The sequence below is a fragment of the Dermochelys coriacea genome, chromosome 10, assembly GCF_009764565.3.
Source record: "Dermochelys coriacea isolate rDerCor1 chromosome 10, rDerCor1.pri.v4, whole genome shotgun sequence".
NCBI lineage: Eukaryota > Metazoa > Chordata > Testudines > Dermochelyidae > Dermochelys > Dermochelys coriacea.
The window spans coordinates 32,737,287-32,760,172 of NC_050077.1; the positions used below are offsets into that span (position 1 = coordinate 32,737,287).

General features: G+C 49.3%; 1 protein-coding gene across 3 annotated transcripts in view; it reads right to left on the reverse strand.

Moving 5' to 3' along the window:
- The window catches only part of CLCN7 (chloride voltage-gated channel 7), a 52,305-nt gene extending 35,578 nt beyond the window's left edge, over positions 1-16,727 (reverse strand). The window contains exons 1-2 of one of the 3 annotated variants that reach the window (XM_038419395.2): positions 16,490-16,727; positions 3,833-3,904 (exon numbers count right to left, since the gene is read on the reverse strand). In XM_038419395.2, the coding sequence (XP_038275323.1) occupies positions 3,833-3,904; positions 16,490-16,690 (273 nt within the window). In that variant the 5' untranslated portion in view covers positions 16,691-16,727. The remainder of the gene's footprint in view (positions 1-3,832; positions 3,905-16,489) is intronic. The other 2 variants (XM_038419398.2, XM_043493501.1) reach the window with 2 other exon arrangements.
- Positions 16,728-22,886: the final 6,159 nt, after the last annotated feature.

Sequence of the window (22,886 nt, forward strand, 5' to 3'; positions counted from 1 at the left end):
GTCTACTTAACGAAGCAGGACACACCACTTCCTCAGTCACTAAGAGTTCTGCACAGAGAGCTGGGAATGCAGCGCAGATGCTGTCTGATCCCAGGGGATTTCCTGCAGAACTAAAGAGGATGGGACTGGCTCAGCATGAGTGTACCAATACCAACACCAATCAGCCCACCGAGCTATGAGAACGGCCTCGATGCCACAGCCAGAAACACCCGCCAGGATGGGTGTACTGACAGCTTTTATTGCTCAACTCGTCAGGCAGAGGGGGACCCCTGCTGTACCTCCCTCTAGTCGCCCATTAAGTACAGGGGAAAGGCGAGTTAAACGTCTTGGTAGCAAGGCAACTCCGTAATGAGACACCCTTATCCCAGGAAGGCAGATGGGAAGCTTTTCAAATGTGCAGCACCATAGCCACCCCTGCTGCGGTGAGATTCGAGGCTGGACACGCCGTGGCAGGGAAGAGCACGCCCTCCTCTGTACAACACCGCCTGTGCCTAGCTGCAGCACACTGGGAAGGGCGGCATGTTGGACTTGGAGGTGCTATAGCTACTCCATTGTGTTCCCTTGCCCAGAATAAGGAGGTGGTATTATAGCTGGCAATTGATGCTCTAAGACCTCCAGCCTGCGGACCAGATGACCTGGTCCTTCAGGAGTGTTTCTTAGGAACAGCTCAAGGCTTGATTGTCATCGTTTGTTCAGGTCTCAGTGACCAAGACCTTTGCCCAAGATACTTCTGCTCAGAAGCGAGCAAAGGCTGGAGGGGTCACTGGTGATGTTTGACACAGGGCAGGCACATTCCCAGGGCAAGAAAATTCTCCCTCCACCTCAGAGCAAAGCAGGCTCTCAATTAGAGTGCCCACTAGGAAGGGGAGATCTGCTTTAGCTGGGGAACAAGGGAGAAACAGAGCAGCCGGATTATACGCTTCCAAGGACTCCGAGACACCCCTGGCCAGTTACCAACAGTGTGCAAAGCCATTTTCATGGAAATGGTTATTGTTCCCAGGCACTGAGATCTGGGGGGGATCCAGGAGCAGATGCTGGAACTCCATTTACTTCAGACGGTTTGGAGAAGTCAGTCAGGAAAGTACCATGAAGCACCAAGCTAGGACAGAAATTTCTGTCCTACTGTCCTCAACTACATCGCCAAACCCGGACATTAAAAATCCGGTGTTAGGCCCCCAAAATCGTGAGATTGGCTTAAGAATCATGAGCCATTAAGATTAAGACGTGTGGGGCTCTTTTTACTCGCCTTCAAGTGTTAGATCCTTGGGGGGGGAGGGGTCACATTTTTAAGCTTTTCTCTGCAAGACAATGAGGGCTAAAATTCTTTCTAAAAAGAGAGACGAGAGTCTCATGTATTCACATGACCCCAGGAGCTGGGGCTTGAAAAAAAACCACCCAATACCACAGGAGTTGTGATAGTCATGATAGTTGGCAACATTGGCTCAAACAGGCTTTGTGAGGTATCCCCTAGCATAGCAATGCATGGCCTAGTGGCCTGTGGCACTGCACAGACAGGTACCAGGAGGAAAAGGGCTTTAAGAGAAAAATCCAGTCGTAGATCTCGAGAATATTGTCGCCCCTCCTGGCGGGAGCAGGCAGCACAGCATTCATTGAGTTGATACAGCGACTGCGCGCTTAGGGAAAGGGTGGGGTTCATTTACCAGTGCTCTGCTGTTGTCCTTGGCCCTACAAATCCCTGCAGAGTGCACAGCAGGGAGCACAGGGCTGCGGAGAACAAGAAATGTCTACCTAATTGGGGAACGGTAGCTCTGTTACTCTCATCCTCCTGCCTGCCCCATTTGTTACATTTACTTGTATCCTGCCTGTAGTGAGTTTGTAAGCGCTGTCAGGCGGGGACAGGGCTGGGGTGTTGGTACAGTACCTAGCACAACTAGGCCCTGATATCAGGTGGGGACCAGCAATACAACTAATAAGAGAGTGACCAAGGGCCAGCTACAGGACAAGAGAATGGCTCTGAGGCAGCCATAGTCACAAGTGAAGACAGAACGTGTGACCTAATTCAGACCACTGTAGCTAGAAAGATAAAAGCGTCAGATCACTGTAACTCAGCAAACCTCAACGCCAGTGAGTCTAGAGACACTTCCGGCTCCAGCAGCAGTGTGAACACAACCCACCCCGTCTTGCTCCCGGCAGCTCCCACTCAGAGGTGCCACGTGAAATGGTGTATAAGGGGTACTCTAGATCAATCTCCCCGAGGGCTAGCCCCACTCTCCAGGGTATGTGAGGTTCAGGAGGGGCTTGGGAGCAGCTCATGAAGGGGTGGAGGATGGGGGACACTTCTCTGGCCCATGGGATCTGACTGGTGAGAGAGAAAGAGCGAGAGAGAGAGCGAGCAGAACCCATCTGGAGAATAGAGATTCAGCCACTAGTGACAGGATTTCTCCCTCCACATAGGGTTACACCTTCCAGAAAGGACTGACCGCTCAGCGCCCACTCAGCCTGTCCACTCTTCAGGCAGGGCCCCCCTCTCCTGCGGTGTCTGTGCAGGACCTCGTTTGGCATCACCGTAACACAAACAGCAACCCAAACGGAAATGGAGGGGGAAGCCCAGGAGCTGAGGGAGGCAAAAGCCAGATACAGGATGTGAGAGGGGAAGGGAAACCAGGCAAGCACCCACTGCTCTGAGAGGAGACATAATAGGCCACAATAGACCAGCTGGGTGCCTCTTGTGCCCAGAGGGCTGTTTTCCCATTAGCAGGGTACGTTCTGAACTGGATTTCCACCCCCAGGCCCAGGATCAGGTGAAGCTGGGGGCAGGAATTTTCCATGAGAATCCAGTCACACAGAGCATTCCCCCCAGCACAACGAGCCCCAAAGCTCAATCCTGGCACGCAGTGCCCACCCCCTGCCAGCCACATGGACCCCAGTTTCCAGACTAGCAGGTTGGTAGGGCCAAGCATGGAGGACAGTGGTCAGCAGACAGCTGAACGCCCCCTTCCACATGGAGAGTACATGTGTGGGGGGAAAGGGGATCCACCTACGGAATGGACCTGGGGGATGCTCTGAGCCTGAGGACACGGCTCTTGCCTGAGTCTCTTGTGTGGGGTCAGAGCCGCAAGGACACACTGAAGAGAGCACAGGACTAGGGCTCAGCAGCGGGGAACAGGGAGGTTAGTGAGTGTGAGAGGGGAGTGCAGGGGGAAGTGACGACATGGCAGGCGAGTGGCCTGTCTAGCAGCAGCCCTACAATCCCGAGATCTGGGTCGGACAACGAAAGCGAGTTTTCCATGGAGCCGGATTGGAGCTCCAGCCTCGGGTGTTCACTGACTCGCTGTGAGGTGCTCTCCCCCGCAGCTGTGCTCGCTGTTTGGTTCAACTCGGCAATGCCACACATGGGCGCCAAGTACAACTTCCATGCCCTTCTTTAGGACATGCCCTCCCCCATTATGTGTACCCATTGAGTGAGTGCTCAGAACAGAGCCCGGAGCACTGGCTGTGGCTGCATGGGAGCTCGGATGGGGTATGGGCAGGGAGGGAGGGAGTCAAAGACACAGACTAATTTTTGAGCTCATTTCTCCAAGACACATCGTCCAACTGACCCCAAGTTTTTCAAGAGGTGCCTCCTGGGGCAGGGGCTCATACAAGATAGTTTCCAGGCAGAAGTAGGCAGCTGGTTTTGGTGGGGAGGAGGAAGATGAGCAAGTTAGAAAAAGTAAGTTAGGCTTATAATGGAAAGACAGACCCTTGGCAGTGGGTTTGCCTCCAGCGGCCCATGCTGCTGCTTTGCGAGGAGCCATCTGCCTCAGCCTTGCCTCAATTACCAAGAAGGGGAACAGTCAGAGTAACGTTTTCTCCTTTCTGTGGCACTCACCAATTCGCGTACATCGTCGTTGAGATCCACACTGCTCAGCTGCCCAAGGCGTAGAAAGGGGGAATGGGTGAACTGAGAGGAGAATGGAAAACTAGATCAACGCACAAATATTCCACATGGCCTCAGGTTAGCAAGCCCCGACGCTGTAAGGGAGACATCTGGGTGCCCCCGCTTTGCCCTCCTGACTCTAACACCAAAGGGGGGCAGGGCAGGAAGAGAAGCGAGGTTGACAGCTGCCTGCCCTCAAGTTCATGCTGCACTCGGCCCAGCTGGGACACTCTCCCTCTCTCTTCTCATATACCGCCTGCATTAGTCAGGCTCCCCCTCACTGTGTGTGGCTGTGCTCTGCGTGCCAAGCAACCCAGGATCTCCTAATGCAGGCTCACCCGGTCGTATTTGCTGCAGCACATGGGAATAGTTTCCTTTCAGGCCAGGGCATTCCATGCTTTAGGCCAGCAGTAGCCAAATGCAGGACCCAGGCCTAATGCAACCCATGGAGTTCTATGTTGACAGGGGCCACCAGTTTGTAATGCAGAAGCCATGCTAGTTAAGATGGAAGATGGTACACCAGGTTCTGGACTTGCCACAAAGTGACCACATGGCAGCTGCCTAAACCAGAGCAGGTTGCAAGTTGGTTGCAACCCTCTGGTGGGCAAAGATTGGTGGCCCCAGGGCTAGGCTCACTTAGCCAGCGATGACAGGGTCAGGAGGGAATTTGAAGCCCTGTCAGCAGCTGTTATTAATACTATTAACAACATTTTACCTTGCCAGAGGCTGGATAAATTACTCCCCTCCACAAGCCAAACGCTACTCAGCTGTGTTTGTTGGAGGAACAACTGAGCTGCCTTTGAGTCATTTCCTTGCATCATGGATAAAGCTCTGCAGACGAGCCCAGAGCTCGAAATGGCCCACTTGCTGCATCAGGGGGTGTTCAAATTTATACAGCCCTGTAATATGATGTGAAAGGGTCTCTCCGAGGCCTGGAGGGGTTAGCTCCTGCACACTCTTCTTGCTAGTGAGCTCTTGGCCTGTCTCATGGAGCAGAAAAAAGCACGCTGCCATTGGCGGCAACCAACCCACCAGCCAGCTGGCGAGGCCCATAGAGCTAGGAGCCATCTGTCTGTCGGTCTGTCTCTCAAGGTACCTAGAGCCCATCACAAAAGGGCTGATCTTAGCTAGGGCCTCTCCCTCCTTGCTACCTTTCATTCGCCTATTGCAGCCAGTCTCCTGCCCCATACCACTGTCAAGATGCTGCCCAAGCATAGGGAGAGAAGCTTGGAGTTGCTCTTTACTGTATACAGGGGGGCTGGACACCCCTTGTTCCACTCCTAGCAAGACTGCAAGGCCCTCTGCAGCCATTCAGATTTGGAGACTTCCCTGGTTAAATCACAGGGTAAACCCAGCAGCCCCCCAGAGAACAGAGGCAGGAGGAACACAAGGGAGGGATGCTGGAGCTCTGCCACCTCCAGCTCCTTTCCCTGGAGCTCAGGCAATAGGAGCTGTCACCTGAGGCTTCAGCCAGCTCCAGCCTGGCAGGAGGCACTGCTCTCTGCCTGCTTTGGGGGACACCTCACATAAGCTGCGCCAAAGCAGCTCCCCTGTGCTGCACTGAGCTGGCCCAGCGTCACTTGGGCCAGCTTACGTGATGCTGCACAAGAGGCTTTTCTCCCCATGCATCACACAACCCCAGGTGCAGCCCTGCCCTGCACATTTCCCAGCTAGGAGGGCCGCTCCAACGATGCACTCCTCACCCCCAGTCACCATGGAGAGACAGGTCTTTCTACCATGCATTGTTCAGCACGCTGGGGCTCTCCAATGAGGAAGAGCCACGTGAAATCTGCTTGTGCCTTATGGCTCTGAGTTACTTTGGAGAGACTGGACATTAACCGATCGCTCCCCTAATCCACCTTCCCTCCTCCTGAATGCTGGCACGGATACCGCAGCTCACGTCTCACCTCACCCACAGATTTCCCCAATTCCATGACATTACATAGCTCAGGACTGCGGTAACTAAACACGCCTGCCTGATTGGGCAAAATCTGCAGCCGCACTGCAGGGAACACCCTCTGGTCATGATCAGGAAAGTTATTTCCTGGTCTGGAATACAGGATCAGTTAACAGACAGACAGATAATTTGTTGTGCATTTTGCTCTGTCCTCTACTCCACATGACCCGCTCCTGGCCAGGAGAAATTAGCATATTAGTCTATTTAATCTCATCCCCAGGTGTTCCCACCAAAGCTTTTAACTTGCTCAGGCCCAGAAGGACACGCTGCTATTTGCAAACAGCAACACAAAGAGAAGCAAGCTGGAAGCAGGAGACAGCTCTGAGCCTGCAGACTGAGCGCAACCGAAGCTGCACAAGGTGTTTCCCAGCGGGGCTACAGAACACCAGGTTCAGAGAACATTTGCTGCAGCCACACTCTGCTACCTAGGCACGTTCCAGGTGGGGATGAGCCACGGTGTGTTCTCCAGCAGACAGAGTGATCTGGGAGGACCGGCTCTTCTGCAGTGCAAGTTCCCAGAACCGACCACTGTCAGCAGAGTTGCCTAATACAGGAGTTTGAGAGCTATTTTGGGCACTTCTTCCTGTCACTCAACATGGACAAGGGCTGGGCCTATAACCAAGCCCACAGTGGTGCTGCGGTGTTAAAGGGCCCCACCATGTAGTACCAGAGACAGCATCCTGTTCCAAAGCGGGGGACGGACACTTTGCTGGTACTGAAAGCATCTGCCCTGGCATCTGAAGTGTCACTGCCCTGCAGAGGGGAGCTCTGCCCTGGCAGGGGGTGGGGGGACTAGCCAATTGGACACTGGAGTTATTTTAATTTATATTTAATGGAAATGAGGTTTCCCAGAGCTCACATCTGCCCCTTTCCACAGACCACCTTGGCCCTGCAGGGCCAAGAGGCCTATTGTGAGCCACAGCATAGGATGGAGCCATCCCTGTGGTCAGGAGACTAGCATGGCCTGGCAAAGACAAACGAAGAAACCGCCATCCCCTGTGCCAGCCAGGAGCCTCTGGAACACAGGAAGAGGGGCAGCTCTAGGGGCCTGCAGACATATTGGACTCTCTCAGTCTTTCCGTGTTGACTGAGAGAAGCAGTCACCGGGAACGGGCAGGTACTAGTCGTTACGTACACTTCATGCAACTGGCCACCGTAGGGAAGCAGCCACTTCCAGCTTGTCTCAAAGGATTCACTGCAATAGCCCAAGCAAGCAAGTCACGGGAACTGAAGGCCCTTCACCTGATGTAAAATGGGAGGTGTTGGGTGTATAGCTCCGTTAGAGACAGCGAGGTGTTCAGAGACTACAGGGAAAGGGGCCTACGAGAAAGACACTTTCTTTCTCCAAAGGTCTCAGGCCAAGCTCTCCCTGCCCATATCAGAAGTATTCGAAGAGGAGATGCAAGATCCCATTTTAGAACAGGGGAGCTGATGCCCGTTTTACACCCAGGTCACAGTGAGCGGCCACAAGAAGAGCAGAGGCAGATGAGGGCCCAAAGGGGGAGAGTCACCCAGACAAGTGCGGCTGGGCTAAAATGGAGCCGGCTCTCAATCAGGACCCAGACTAACTCCACATCTCTAGATCCTAAAGCCCTGCTGGTTTAGTACCAAGCAGGTTCAGGTGGTTTGGCTATGATGCCACAGGACTAGATGTCAAGTCGTCCCTTGCGAGGGAATGAGTCTCCCCAGCCAGAAAGAGGCAGCGTGAGGAGCTCTTGAGAGGCCAAGGGGAAAGTGGCATTGCCTGACTTCAAACAGCTCTTTGTGGGATGGTTTCGTCAGACCCAACTTAGGGCCAGAGCTGTCCCACCCGCCGCTGTAATTTACCTTTCCCGTAAGAGCCACCCTCGTTTCCCTTCACAGCCCTCCCCAGACTCCTTTAACATTCACACCCCCACCCCGGAGGAGCTACCATGAAAGTGCTCAGATTCCCAGACCATGAAACTTTCCCCTCCCTGTGAGCTTTGGGAGGGGGACAAAGTCAGTTTAGAGTGCTGGCCACGCAATATGCACATAGATCAGATAGAAGCAGGCCCCTCCCTTCTCTTCAATCTCCAAGCAGCGTGCTCAGGTCTGCAAGCAAACAGGAACCAAGATGCAATCAGCTTGTCAGCAGGATCACAAGACTATATGCTCAAGCTCCCTTGCCAGCCACTAAGGGTACATCTACAGTGCAGCTGTCCCCTGGGACATAAGATGCCCCATAAGACCGTGGGCTTGTTCTGAGCTGAAGCTGTGATGAACAGGTAACCACAAGGAATCTCCCTTCAGTGGGTGTTTGACAGATGGCTCCTGTCAGAGCCCGTGTTAGGGTTTGATGATGCCTGGGAAGGTGATTAACATGCAGGTAGGCTTTTTAGGGTTTTTAATGTTTTCTCTGTAGTGTTTTTACTAAAAGAATAAAATAGGCTTTCATAGGAAGCGTTGGGTGTTACCTTATAACTGTAGCAACTGCACCTGGTAACCATCTCTGAAGAGCTGGGATAGTTTCTGCCACAGCTCAGTGGTACAAAGACACTCACTACACAGACTTCTGAAGTTGGCCGATTTTGCCAAGTAAGGTGCTGCCAGTTTCTAGCGCAGTGGCCAGTTCATTCGTTTCTAATTGCAAGTTCTAGAAAGAGATGACTCAGGCCACATCATTCTGGGACATGGTCCAACGGCTGATTGCTATGAAAACCACCTCTCTGAAAGGGCCTATAGCAAATCCAGAGTAATGACTTTAATTGGAAAGAAAAGTTTGGCTAAAGTTTATAATATACAGTAAATAGCACTCAAAAGTAATTTCCTATCCCACAGGACCTGCAGCAGGGGTCAGTATAAGATGACATATGAGCAACAACAACGGGCCCACTATTACAGTATGGTTGAACCAGCGTGGTATTGCTTGGCAAGGAGACCAACACAGCTAGTAGCATCTTGCCTAGCAAGGACTGACTCACCCAGGAGCAGAGCTAGTGAGGCCTACGCCCTGCAGACAGGTTACAACCCCCAACAATGAGAGTCCACAAGATTAGATTTAGGCAGAAGTAAATAGCCTATATTCAGCCAAACTATATTATATGCACCACGCATGGTAGGTACCGTACCAGTGTTCTCCCTTACAGGCTGACTAGCCATGAAGCAATCCCCGTCAATAATGGCATGACTTCAATCAGAGTTAATGAACAAAAACATTGACAGAACAAACACTAAGACCGTGTACACAGCAAACTTTTTATAGGCTCCCAACTTTGCTCTGAAGAACCACAAGCAAGCATTTGACTCAACTTAATGTTTGACTTTGTTGTTGATGAGTAAACTAGGCCACTGCCTGGGAAATGTTATTAGAGGGTTTTTTTTAATTTCTAGAGAAGGGTCACAGGACATGAATTATTTCCTTTCCTTATCCTCTGCACCATCACATGCCAACAGCCTGGCTCTGGATCACGCACAACATTAGAAAGAAGCTGTCCCCCCATACACCTCCATGCAGCAATTTGAGTGACCACACAGAGACATCATACAGACTGGTATGAGAGACAAGATAAAGATATTCAGTCCTCAGGGCCCTTGCTGTAAACTCAGGCTAAGTTAGCGTTCCTAGTCAGATGCTGAATGGGCATGGCAGTAGAATGGCAACTAGCTTGCAAAGCTGCAGTTATGAAACAGTATGATTTTTACAGAAAAGCATGTTACCATTCCTGAAATACTAGCTGGAAAAGCAATGATGCCAATATTTCATTTGCTACCGAGCTTCTATCACAAAGCTACAGTCCTGACAGGCCCCAAAGTTTGTATCAAATCCCAAGGCTAGGAGACTTTAGCAGAAACCTATCACCCACAGACCAACATGAAGACAATATCTGCCCTGGCCCCAGCCTCCATGCACAACACTTTGTGAGATGCCCTGTACCCCTGCCATCTGCAACTGCTGAGAATGGGCCAGGATGCCTGGATTCTTACCAAGGTGCTACCCCTGGACCATGCTAGGGGCCTGTATCTTTGGTACCAGCCTCTGGTTATCAAACAGACAAATCCATTCCTGCTCTGGCTGCTGGAAGGCAAAGTCTTGCCCTTTAACAAAGATGACAGCTGTTCAGCGTAGAAAAAGAGATGACTAGGGGGATGGGAGGGGAACATGACAGAGGTCTACAAAAATTACAAATGTTGTGGAAAGAGTGAATAGAGAAGTGCCATTTACCCTTTCCCACAATACAAAAACCAGGGGCCAGCTGATGAAATGAATAGGCATCAGTTTTAATACAAAGAAGAGGAAGTAGTTTTTTCACACAATGGAATACAATATTAACCTATGGAACTCCTTGCTATGGGATGTTGTGGTGGCCAAAACATTACACAGTTCAAAAAAATAACTATACAAGTTCCTGGAGGATAGGTCTATCAATCGCTATTAGCCAAGATGGTAAGAGACAGACCACCATGCTCGGGCAACCGTAAACCTCTGACTGCCAGAAGGGGAAGACAGGGGTCAATCACTTCAACTGCCCTGTTCTGTACGCTCCCCATGAGGTACTGGTCACTACTGGAGACAGGATGCTGGGCTAGACAGACAATTGTTCTGAGCCAGTATGGCAGTTTTTATGTTCTTCCTACTCCCCATTCCACAACCTCCTGGGAATTACCCATGAGCTGAAGAGATCAGTCATCCGAGACTTGACCCCTCCTCTAGTTTTGGGGCCTCTCTCTCTGGAAATACTCCAGGTTCTGCCTCTGCTGCTCCCCAGACCTCTCCTCAGCAGAAGCATAAACCTGAAGTGGTCCTGGTTGTTTCACTGCTGCCTACAAGGCTGAAGTGACACTGACCAGAGTCTCGTTAATATCACTTTGGGAAATTATGTGCAGCAGCCATGAAACGTTCTGCAGACTCATGAAGTCAGCTCAAGGTTAAGCACTCACTCCCAACAGGTGTGTAGGCAGGTATATACTCCAGCTCTGTTGACCTTAAAGGCTAACAATCCTAGGCATGAACTGCTCCAAGACTCCTCAGGAATTTTTGCTTTCTCTAATACAGGTACAGATCCTTCTTCCTTCCCCCTGGAGGAGACACATCCAGGATGCCTCTAAATATAGCCAGCAGGAAGACTTCCGGTGCTATTCCTTGATTGCAGTATTTTACATCTTGCTATCTGAGCTTCTAAACAAGCATGCAGCTAATCAAAATAAGCATGCACGGATGAATACAGATGTTAGACTCCCACTGGCCTACAGACTCGTACAACAATTTTACATCTGTTGCATGGTAGGCTGAGTATTTGGGACCAAGCATGCATCACATGGTTTGACAAATCCATCTGCCAACCTATCCTTCTCCCCTCCCCAAAAAAGTTACTCTCAAGGAAAGCAAAGAGACAAAACAAAAGGCACCGCAGGCACATGACAAGTCATCACTACCATAAAGTTTGCTTTTATCCATGGGGGATAGAAGGGCATCATACCTGTTTGAATACTTAACATTCAATTTGTGAGCTAGCTTGGAAAAATATCAGAGCTGATCCAGTTGAATGGCAAGGAAGGAGAAACAAGAGGAGTGTTTTATAAAAAGACCCCTTTATCTTAGTATAAGGTGTTAAGCAAATCCAGCTGAACTGTCCAAGCACTTCTCAGGTATCTTGAAATCGCCAAATTGATGAGATGTGCCCAAGATTCAAGTGTTTCAGTGTTGGGAGTGTATTGATCTGAATCGCGTGCACGTGCTTAGAGATGTAGAACATAGGAACCACCATGCAAATTCAGACCCCAGGACCCACTCACCCAGTATCCTCCTGATGGTGGCCAGTACCAGTGCCCTCAGGAGAGCACGAGAAGCTTTACAGAGGATGGTTATGGAATAATCAGCTCACAGAGAGTATCTTCCTAACCCTGCCAGTCCGTGAATGGCTCTCGCTCTGAAGCAGAAGAGTTTCTCCCCTTTGAATTCAACATGTGTATATTCATTCTATAACTATATGGATAAGCATATCCCTAAACAGCTCATCCCTTTTAATCCCACACAGCTCCTGGCCTCTGTGAGATCTTAGGGCAGTTAGTTGTGCCTTGAGTAAACAACAGTATTTCCTTTTAGAAACACAGCGGCGGTGAGATGGATCAGCTCCTGTTGGGGAAAGGGAAGCTTTCGCGCGTACACAGAGCTCTTCTTCAGGTCTGAAAAGGTACTCTGTGGAGTGTCACAGCTAAATACAAGGTGCAACAGCTGGTTTAGTACAAGTAGTTCACACAATCTATGGCTACACCACCACTGCAAACAAATATTTCCTTTTCTCATTTTTGCATTTGCTGCCTTTCCTGGCCACTGAAAGAATATTTTATGAGACTGGATAGACAAGATAAATGGGGTGCATTTCTCTACATTACCCACAGGTTTGTATTCCTTTCTTGTGTCTCAGCTTACTCACGTCTTCTGCAAGCTAACCAGCCCCAATCTTCTTCAGTCTCTCTTCTTGCAAAAGTCGAATCATTTTCATTTCTGAATCTTCCCTATTCCTCTGATCTTTGGGATCCTGTGTTCAGCCCTAGTCTCCCAACTTAAAGTGGACGGATATCATTAATTTGTACCCGGGCAATATAATATTTGTAGTAACATTCCCTATCCCATTCCTTATTTATCCAACAGGTTTGTTTGTTTTTTTGACTGCTGTGTGTGCAGCAGACAGACGTCTTCATTGAGCTGTGCAATGTTTGGCTTTAAAATAAATGTCAGTTATTTCTTTTTAATGAGACTGGATGACTGTGGTGATTGGCAAAGGGCTCCAAAGCCCTTCATGTCCATGCCAATGGTGCAAATTCAGCCACGTCAGGTGACTGACAGCTGTTACCATTTGGTGTGCGTTCAGAGCTGTACAAGTTAGTCGCAGCCTAAGAACCACCGCAACTTGCTAAAAGAGTGTGATTTTAGTTCTCTCTCAGGACAGGAAGGGCTGAAGTCTGAACAACTTGCTACTGCAGAGGGGAGGGACACAATGACCTGGCAGCATGGACAAGGCTTGCAAAACTTCTACAGTCTCTGCCATACTTGTTCTGATGTGATCGAATTAACAATCCTGGGAGTCATGAGGAGAGGTGCCTTTCACACCGCTACCATTAGTTCGTAGGTCTGGTTTCAAACCACATTTTAATACGCTAGTACCTTTAAGTTTACAATTCATCCTTTCGTCTGTAAATAGGAAGTTTATTCCTCCAGTACAGATCCTTTAAAGCTTGTTTGTGGGTGTAAACATGCAGACCCTTTGATTATCTCTACATTATGGCAACAGCTGAAATTCAGCAGTTAGGATCGCTAGCCAATCACAACCACACTTACTGTAGCGTTCTTTGAACTTACTCTTCTACGTCTTTAGAAACTTCCCAATTCAACAGCCCTAGATTTCTCTCAAGCCATTTTGTTCAGTGTTCTAACTTGCACAAGGCACTCCGAGTAAGATGAAGCACTGCATTACATGTGACAAGATGCCAGTGATAATGGCTGCGCAAGGCATTGCTCTTCCTCAAACACAGATCCAAGTCTCATTACTTCTTCAGACGCTTCTTTCAAGGAAAAGGCAAGAAAGCCATTTGTTATTAACTCACCTCCCTTCCTGCACCCACCTAAAACCACACAGGGGACCTAACTGAAGCATTCACTAACTTAGCCGGACCAGGTCACAGCCATAACCTCCGAGTCATAAGCCAGGTAACACCTTCCAATCCAGAACTCCCTATAGTGTGTGTAATACACAACAGCAAACAACTCCTATAGCAAACAACATGGCCTCAATGAGAGACGTGCCATATTTAACAGCCTTCGTTTCTGAACAAGGTGCACAGACAGCAATCCAACATCACAATGAGAGAGACGTTTCCTGTAGAATGAAGCCTATTACCTGAACCTAGTGTGAACAGGTGGGGGTTTTTACTTGGTATGTAGCATCTCACATGCCAGATACTACTATTGCTGGCATGTTACCCCATGTGCTGCATGAAATTAAATGAGTTGCCATTTAAAAAGAGTTTGATTTTCCTGTGCCCAGCTGCTCAAGCCCTTGCCTCACCCTGGAGAGCAGGCCCAGAACCAGCCTGCTAGGTCATTCACTCCCACACAAACATATGCTTTTAAGTAAGAATTGGGGTAGTCTCCCCAGTTCATTGCTTCTTGCCTGCACCTATGAGTGCCGTGGAAAGCTGGCAGGGCCCAACAGAAATGGGGAGGATAAGGAGCCCAATAAAAGGGTCGTACATAACGTACTGGTCTCACTCTCCATGCTTACAGACCCTGCTACTTCTTACTGGCCACACCGTGATCAGACAAAGATTCACAGGTTACCCATCAGCAGAGACCATGACTGAAATGAAGATTGCCTGTATCCATTATACTTAATAAGGATCATCACTAAGAAATGGTTAGTAACTCCCGAAAGTATTCCTCTTCCACCCACCCCATTTGTTTTATTGCCAGGCCATAGCAACCCCTCACAGCATCACTGCTCCTCTTGGGGGGTCAGCAGCCTGTCTCACCAGCTGTGCTCACCAAGTACAGCAATCAGGTAGGCACTTGTCACAGTGACATGAGAAACACACTGTATGAATCAGATCCACATGCTGTGTTTTTCCTTGCTGGTTGTCCTAGTCATCTGTAGCCCCTCTGTCCCAGTATCGCTCTGCACTAGGAAATCTCAGCTCACTATCTGGTGACCTGTAAAGTTCTGCTTTTTAATCCAGTTTGGTTGACTCAGACACAAGAAAGACGTCCAAGACTGATCAGTGAATAGCGATAGGGACTCAGGACTGTGCTGTAATTGAAGGCATAAAGTTTCTCTTCCCTGAGGAAGGAAGGGCGCAGCAGAGTTGTTCTTCTACCAGGATATTTCCACAATTTCTGCTTGATTTCCCCACCCCCTGCTCAGGCTATCACTGGCTAAGCACCCCTAATGAGAGCATGGATCCAAATCTTAGGCAGCAAGGAATTCTACACCCCCTTCTTAAATAATTATCCGAGTACAGTCTCCCAAGGATGACAGAGCGTGGAACAAGTGGGCAAACTACAGCCTGCGGGCCACATCCGGCCCATCGGACCTTTTAATCTGGCCCTTGAGCGCCCGCCGGGGAGCAGGGTTGGGAGCTTCCCTCACTCTGGTGCTCCAGCCAGGGAGCAGGGTTGGGAACTTGTCTTGCTCTGCTCCATGCATGCATCAGCTCCGCGCAGCTCCTGGAAGCAGGGGCAGCCAGGGGGCTCCGCACGCTATCCCCACCCCAAGTGCCGGCTCTGCAGCTCCCATTGGCCAATGGGACATACGGGGGCGGTGCCTGTGGACAGGACAGTGCGCAGAGTGGTGTGGGCCCCCCCTTCAGCTCCCATGCGGAGGCAAACAGGACGCTGTTTCCAGGAGCCACTTGAGATAAGCACCTCTGAGCACCCCCTGTGCCCCAACCCCCTGCCCTAGCCCTGATTGCCCTCCAAACCCTTTGATCCCAGCCCAGAGCACCCTCCTGCATCCCAAACCCCTCATCCCCAGCCCCACCTCAGAGTCGGCACCTGCAGCGAGAGCCCTCATCCCCCATGCACCCAATCCCCTGATGGACCTCCATACAATTTCCATACTGAGATGCGGCCCTTGAGCCAAAAAGTTTGCCCACCCCTTTGGGAAGTAAAGCACATATCCCCATCCATTTGCAGAGGTCAGTGCACATTCAGGAGTCCTGGAAACCCAAAATGAGGCCTCTTGCATGCCACCAATAAGCCAGTCCCTCTCCTCAAATCATTTTAACATCTAACTGCTGCTGTCCAGTTAAGTCACTGCTTGCTCCAATTACTTGCTCCAATTACTTCCCAGTCTCTCCAATTCCCCTGAAGACTGTGGAGACACGTTCCAATACTAAAGAAAAGCTTCAAGGAGCTCTCCAGAGAGACAGGTGAGACGAAAGCCAACAGCAGGACTAAAGAAGGCGGAACCCGATCGCTAACCCTTCCTCCTTCCCCATATGAATTCTCTGCACCTTAAACTCACTCAACACAAAATCCCCTCTTAAGGACAGAAAGCTCCCCCAACCCTCAGGGCTGCATAGATCCTGTAGCAACCATTTGTTCTCCAAATAAGCCACGAGGAGAATTTATTTCACCCTGGACCCTTGTCACTTCACCATCTACACTGTCTTTGCAATGTTCCAGCATTTGTCCAGACGCTGCCTGTACAGCCCGATGCCCATCTCAGGGCTCTGCCAGATTTCACCCTTTTATAGGCGGTTCCATTCGGTTACACCACCAGGGATTAATGCAACCGCTGGCTGAACTCCAGCAAAGGAAGCACACAGAGCTCCCTCCGGCAGGACAGCAGCTCCCAGAACCGGGGAGAAGTAGCTGCAAAAGTGTGGCTGGGGCTGCAGGGCTAGAAGACCAGGGAGGTTTATAAGCGGAGCACAGCTGGGGCAAGAGGTGGGGTGAAGCTAGCAGGCAGGGATGGCTCGGGGGCAAGAGGCAGAGGCACCGCCAGGCTGGAAGCTCACTGGACATTCCCGGCCTACAGGCCAGCCCGGCAGGATGCAGGGCACCAGCTAGAGCGAGCCCAGCCTCCCCAAGGCGGGACCCGCACCGGATCTGGGCTTGCCTGTTCCCCGCCGCGCAGTCCCGCTGACATCGGCCCCCTGACCCCCGCCGCAGGGAGCCGGCCTCACTCACTCACCGGCCGGGAGCGCGGGGGGCCGCCCGTCGCCCCGGGGCCCGCGCCGTTCAGCAGCGGGGTGGCCTCCCCAGCGGCCGGGGGCTCGTCCTCCTCGTCGCGGTCCCGGCCGGACCAGGACACCTTCTTGGCGACGTTGGCCATGCGGCCGGGCCGGGGACGCTCGGCTGGGGCAGCTGCCGCTCGGGGCTCCGGGCGGCTCATGTGACCCCGTGGGGCAAGCCGCGCCGCCGCTCACGTGACAGGGACTACGGCGGCCGCCGAGCCCAGGAGAGCGTTGCATCATGGGCGCGGTAGTCCGGCGGCTTGCCCCGCAGGCGCACGCGGAGGGTGCCTGTGGTGTAGGTGTCTCATCCAGCTGTAACCTCCATTCGCTGGTGCGGGGCCGGCTCCAGGCCCCAGCGTCCCGAGCAGGTGCTTGGGGCCGCAGCCCGTGTGCCATTCGCGCATTTCCACGGGGGGGGGCAATTCTGCGGCAACCCCCATCTCTTCAGCCGCTCGCGATGGCGGCAATTCGGTGCCCTGCTTGGGGGGGCAAAAACAGTAGAGCCGGCCCTGCCTCGGGGCAAGGGGAGTGTGCAATGCCTGGCCCAGCGTAGCACGCCCGACGCAGGCGGTACAGCAAAGGGCTTCATGGGGCAGATTAAAGGGATGTGTTCCCAAAAGAGATCAAGTGGAACACCACACCTATGGGTTGTGCATGTGCAATTCTGCAGGCCTGACCCAACCAGGCCTTTAGTTTGAGTTCATGGGAGGTTTGCTTGATTTAGGAGCTCAGAATTTCCCCCTTCCTGTGTGACTTGTGTTGTGTGTGTACCTGGCATAATTCCTTCAAATAATCATGGACCAAATTCATTCCTGCTGTAGATTTCAGAGTAGCAGCCGTGTTAGTCTGTATTCGCAAAAAGAAAAGGAGTACTTGTGGCACCTTAGAGACTAACAAATTTATTAGAGCATAAGCTTTCGTGAGCTACAGCTCACTTCATCGGATGCATTTGGTGGAAAAAACAGAGGAGAGATTTATATACACACACACAGAGAACATGAAACAATGGGTTTATCATACACACTGTAAGGAGAGTGATCACTTAAGATAAGCCATCACCAACAGCGGGGGGGGAACCCGCATGGCCCCACAGTATGCCAACATTTTTATGGCTGACTTAGAACAACGCTTCCTCAGCTCTCGTCCCCTAATGCCCCTACTCTACTTGCGCTACATTGATGACATCTTCATCATCTGGACCCATGGAAAAGAAGCTCTTGAGGAATTCCACCATGATTTCAACAATTTCCATCCCACCATCAACCTCAGCCTGGACCAGTCCACACAAGAGATCCACTTTCTGGACAATACAGTGCTAATAAGCGATGGTCACATAAACACCACCCTATATCGGAAACCTACTGACCGCTATTCCTACCTACATGCCTCTAGCTTTCATCCAGATCATACCACTCGATCCATTGTCTACAGCCAAGCGCTATGATATAACCGCATTTGCTCCAACCCCTCAGACAGAGACAAACACCTACAAGATCTCTATCATGCATTCCTACAACTACAATACCCACCTGCTGAAGTGAAGAAACAGATTGACAGAGCCAGAAGAGTACCCAGAAGTCACCTACTACAGGACAGGCCCAAGAAAGAAAACAACAGAACGCCACTAGCCATCACCTTCAGCCCCCAACTAAAACCTCTCCAACGCATCATCAAGGATCTACAACCTATCCTGAAGGACGACCCATCACTCTCACAGATCTTGGGAGACAGACCAGTCCTTGCTTACAGACAGCCCCCCAATCTGAAGCAAATACTCACCAGCAACCACACACCACACAACAGAACCACTAACCCAGGAACCTATCCTTGCAACAAAGCCCGTTGCCAACTCTGTCCACATATCTATTCAGGGGATACCATCATAGGGCCTAATCACATCAGCCACACTATCAGAGGCTCGTTCACCTGCGCATCTACCAATGTGATATATGCCATCATGTGCCAGCAATGCCCCTCTGCCATGTACATTGGCCAAACTGGACAGTCTCTACGTAAAAGAATGAATGGACACAAATCAGACGTCAAGAATTATAACATTCAAAAACCAGTTGGAGAACACTTCAATCTCTCTGGTCACTCGATCGCAGACCTAAGAGTGGCTATACTTCAACAAAAAAGCTTCAAAAACAGACTCCAACGAGAGACTGCTGAATTGGAATTAATTTGCAAACTGGATACAATTAGCTTAGGCTTGAATAGAGACTGGGAATGGATGAGTCATTACACAAAGTAAAACTGGTTTCAGAGTAGCAGCCGTGTTAGTCTGTATTCGCAAAAAGAAAAGGAGTACTTGTGGCACCTTAGAGACTAACAAATTTATTAGAGCATAAGCTTTCGTGAGCTACAGCTCACTTCATCGGATGCATTTGGTGGAAAAAACAGAGGAGAGATTTATATACACACACACACAGAGAACATGAAACAATGGGTTTATCATACACACTGTAAGGAGAGTGATCACTTAAGATAAGCCATCACCCACAGCAGGGGGGGGAAAGGAGGAAAACCTTCCATGGTGACAAGCAGGTAGGCTAATTCCAGCAGTTAACAAGAATATCAGAGGAACAGTGGGGGGTGGGGTGGGGGGGAGAAATACCATGGGGAAATAGTTTTACTTTGTGTAATGACTCATCCATTCCCAGTCTCTATTCAAGCCTAAGTTAATTGTATCCAGTTTGCAAATTAATTCCAATTCAGCAGTCTCTCGTTGGAGTCTGTTTTTGAAGCTTTTTTGTTGAAGTATAGCCACTCTTAGGTCTGTGATCGAGTGACCAGAGAGATTGAAGTGTTCTCCAACTGGTTTTTGAATTAATTTGCAAACTGGATACAATTAACTTAGGCTTGAATAGAGACTGGGAATGGATGAGTCATTACACAAAGTAAAACTATTTCCCCATGGTATTTCTCCCCCCCACCCCACCCCCCACTGTTCCTCTGATATTCTTGTTAACTGCTGGAATTAGCCTACCTGCTTGTCACCATGGAAGGTTTTCCTCCTTTCCCCCCCCTGCTGTGGGTGATGGCTTATCTTAAGTGATCACTCTCCTTACAGTGTGTATGATAAACCCATTGTTTCATGTTCTCTGTGTGTGTGTATATAAATCTCTCCTCTGTTTTTTCCACCAAATGCATCCGATGAAGTGAGCTGTAGCTCACGAAAGCTTATGCTCTAATAAATTTGTTAGTCTCTAAGGTGCCACAAGTACTCCTTTTCTTATTCCTGCTGTAATTTCAGTGACGTTAATCACACTACACCAGGAACGAAGCCAACAGCATTTCAGTCTCTGAAAGTATGTCAACCAAGTTTCAAGACCTTTCAGAAAATCCTACAGACAGGGGGCCTGATTCTGATGTCTGTTATATTAGTGTAAATCCAAAGTAACACCCTTGGGAGGGGGTGAAAAGTAAATCTGGAGAGATTTCACAGACCTCAATGGAGTTACTACAGATTCATATTGGTGTAACAGCTCAGAACTAGAACTATGGTGTTTAAACAACACTACAGTTCCTGTGTTGTATATGATCCTTTAACACAGTATGGCAACTCAAGACCAGGTCTTCAGTGAATCTAGCAGAAAGTAATTGTTAGTGCATGTCAAGAGCCCAGCAGAACGCCTAAAACTAGGACTAAAGAAAATGCTCTTGTCTTGGCTGGAAGAGCTGGGGGGAATTTGATGCATTCTCTTTTGCTCTGCCTTACTGCACAAGTCAGGTCTCACACAAGCAGCAATGCTATAGATTATCCCAAGAGTTTTCTTCTGCATCATCTGTGCAATACAGTTCAATACAACCGTGTTTTGCACAGTATCTTCACTGACCCCAAACACTTGGCAGAGTTACATGCACTGTTCCCTCTAAGCTGTGTGCATGTGCTCACGCACACAGATCCTAAACCCCGCGCACATGGTGAAACATCGCGCGCACACAAATTTGCACAGAGGAATTTTTTTCCACACACGGCCTGTCAAAAATTAGAGGGAACATTGGTTACATAATACACTGTCCAAGAAACCAGAACAACATCCAAGGAAGAGACACTGAGAGACGCAGGCAAGAAGGCAGATGGGAGGAAACACTGTAACAAGCTATGGCCACAGACATTTCAATGATCAGCAGAGATGAAAACCAGGATCTTTAGCTCCAAAAAAGCCTCTAGCACTCGGTAATAGGGGCAGCTGGAAACTTTCAGAAGAAACTTTGCTTTGTCAGAAAAAAACCGTCTGAGGGGGTGAAATGTTCTGTCAACTCATTACATTTAGGCTTGTTAGTTTGACATCTGTAGTATGCAAGGTCTTAGAAAAAATTTTGAAGGAGAAAGTAGTTAAGGACATTGAAGTCAACGGTAAATGGGACAAAATACAACATGGTTTTACCAAAGGTAGATCATGCCAAACCAACCTGATCTCCTTCTTTGAGAAAATAACAGATTTTTTAGACAAAGGAAATGCAGTGGATCTAATTTACCTAGATTTCAGTAAGGCATTTGATACCGTGCCACATGGGGAATTATTAGTTAAATTGGAGAAGATGGGGATCAATATGAACATCAAAAGGTGGATAAGGAATTGGTTAAAGGGGAGACTGCAACGGGTCCTACTGAAAGGCGAACTGTCAGGTTGGAGGGAGGTTACCAGTGGAGTTCCTCAGGGATCGGTTTTGGGACCAATCTTATTTAATCTTCTTATTACTGACCTTGGCACAAAAAGTGGGAGTGCGCTAATAAAGTTTGCAGATGATACAAAGCTGGGAGGCATTGCCAATTTAGAGAAGGACCGGGATATCATACAGGAGGATCTGGATGACCTTGTAAACTGGAGTAATAGTAATAGGATGAAATTTAATAGTGAGAAGTGTAAGGTTATGTATTTAGGGATTAATAATAAGAATTTTAGTTATAAGATGGGGACGCATCAATTAGAAGTAACGGAGGAGGAGAAGGACCTTGGAGTATTGGTTGATCACAGGATGACTATGAGCTGCCAATGTGATATGGCCATGAAAAAAGCTAATGCGGTCTTGGGATGCATCAGGAGAGGTATTTCCAGTAGGAATAAGGAGGTTTTAGTACCGTTATACGAGGCACTGGTGAGACCTCACCTGGAATACTGTGTGCAGTTCTGGTCTCCCGTGTTTAAAAAGGATGAATTCAAACTTGAACAGGTACTGAGAAGGGCTACTAGGATGATCTGAGGAATGGAAAGCTTGTCTTGTGAAAGGAGACTCAAGGAGCTTGGCTTGTTTAGCCTAACTAAAAGAAGGTTGAGGGGAGATATGATTGCTCTCCATAAATATATCAGAGGGTTAAATACTGGAGAGGGAGAGGAATTAGTTAAGCTCAGTACCAATGTGGACACAAGAACAAATGGATATAAACTGGCCACCAGGAAGTTTAGACTTGAAATTAGATGAAGGTTTCTAACCATCAGAGGAGTGAAGTTTCGGAATAGCCTTCCAAGGAAAGCAGTGGGGGCAAAAGATCCATCTGGCTTTAAGATTAAACTCGATAAGTTTATGGAGGAGATGGTATGATGGGATAACGGGATTTTGGTAATTAATTGATCTTTAAATATTCATGGTAAATAGGCCTAATGGCCTATGATGGGATATTAGATGGGTGGGATCTGAGTTACCCAGGAAAAAATTTTCTGTAGTATCTGGCTGGTGAATCTTGCCCATATGTTCAGGGTTTAGCTGATCACCATATTTGGGGTCAGGAAGGAATTTTCCTCCAGGGCAGATTGGAAGAGGCCCTGGAGGTTTTTCGCCTTCCTCTGTAGCATGGGGCACGGGTCACTTGCTGGAGGATTCTCTGCTCCCTGAAGTCTTTAAACCACGATTTGAGGACTTCAATAGCTCAGATATAGGTGAGGTTTTTCGCAGGAGTGGGTGGGTGAGATTCTGTGGCCTGCGTTGTGCAGGAGGTCAGACTAGATGATCAGAATGGTCTCTTCTGACCTTAATATCTATGTATCTATGTACAGGGTCAACAAACCTTTTGCAAAAACACAGGTTTACAGATGGTTTCCTAGCAGGCTGTTTCATTCTGTTTCATTCTGAGTGTCTCTGGATTAAGTTTAGAAGTGTGTGCAACAAGAGTGATGTCATGGTGGGAGTCTGCTATAGACCACCGGACCAGGGGGATGAGGTGGATGAGGCTTTCTTCCGGCAACTCACGGAAGCTACTAGATCGCATGCCCTGATTCTCATGGGTGACTTTAATTTTCCTGATATCTGCTGGGAGAGCAATACAGCGGTGCATAGACAATCCAGGAAGTTTTTGGAAAGCGTAGGGGACAATTTCCTGGTGCAAGTGCTAGGGGAGCCAACTAGGGG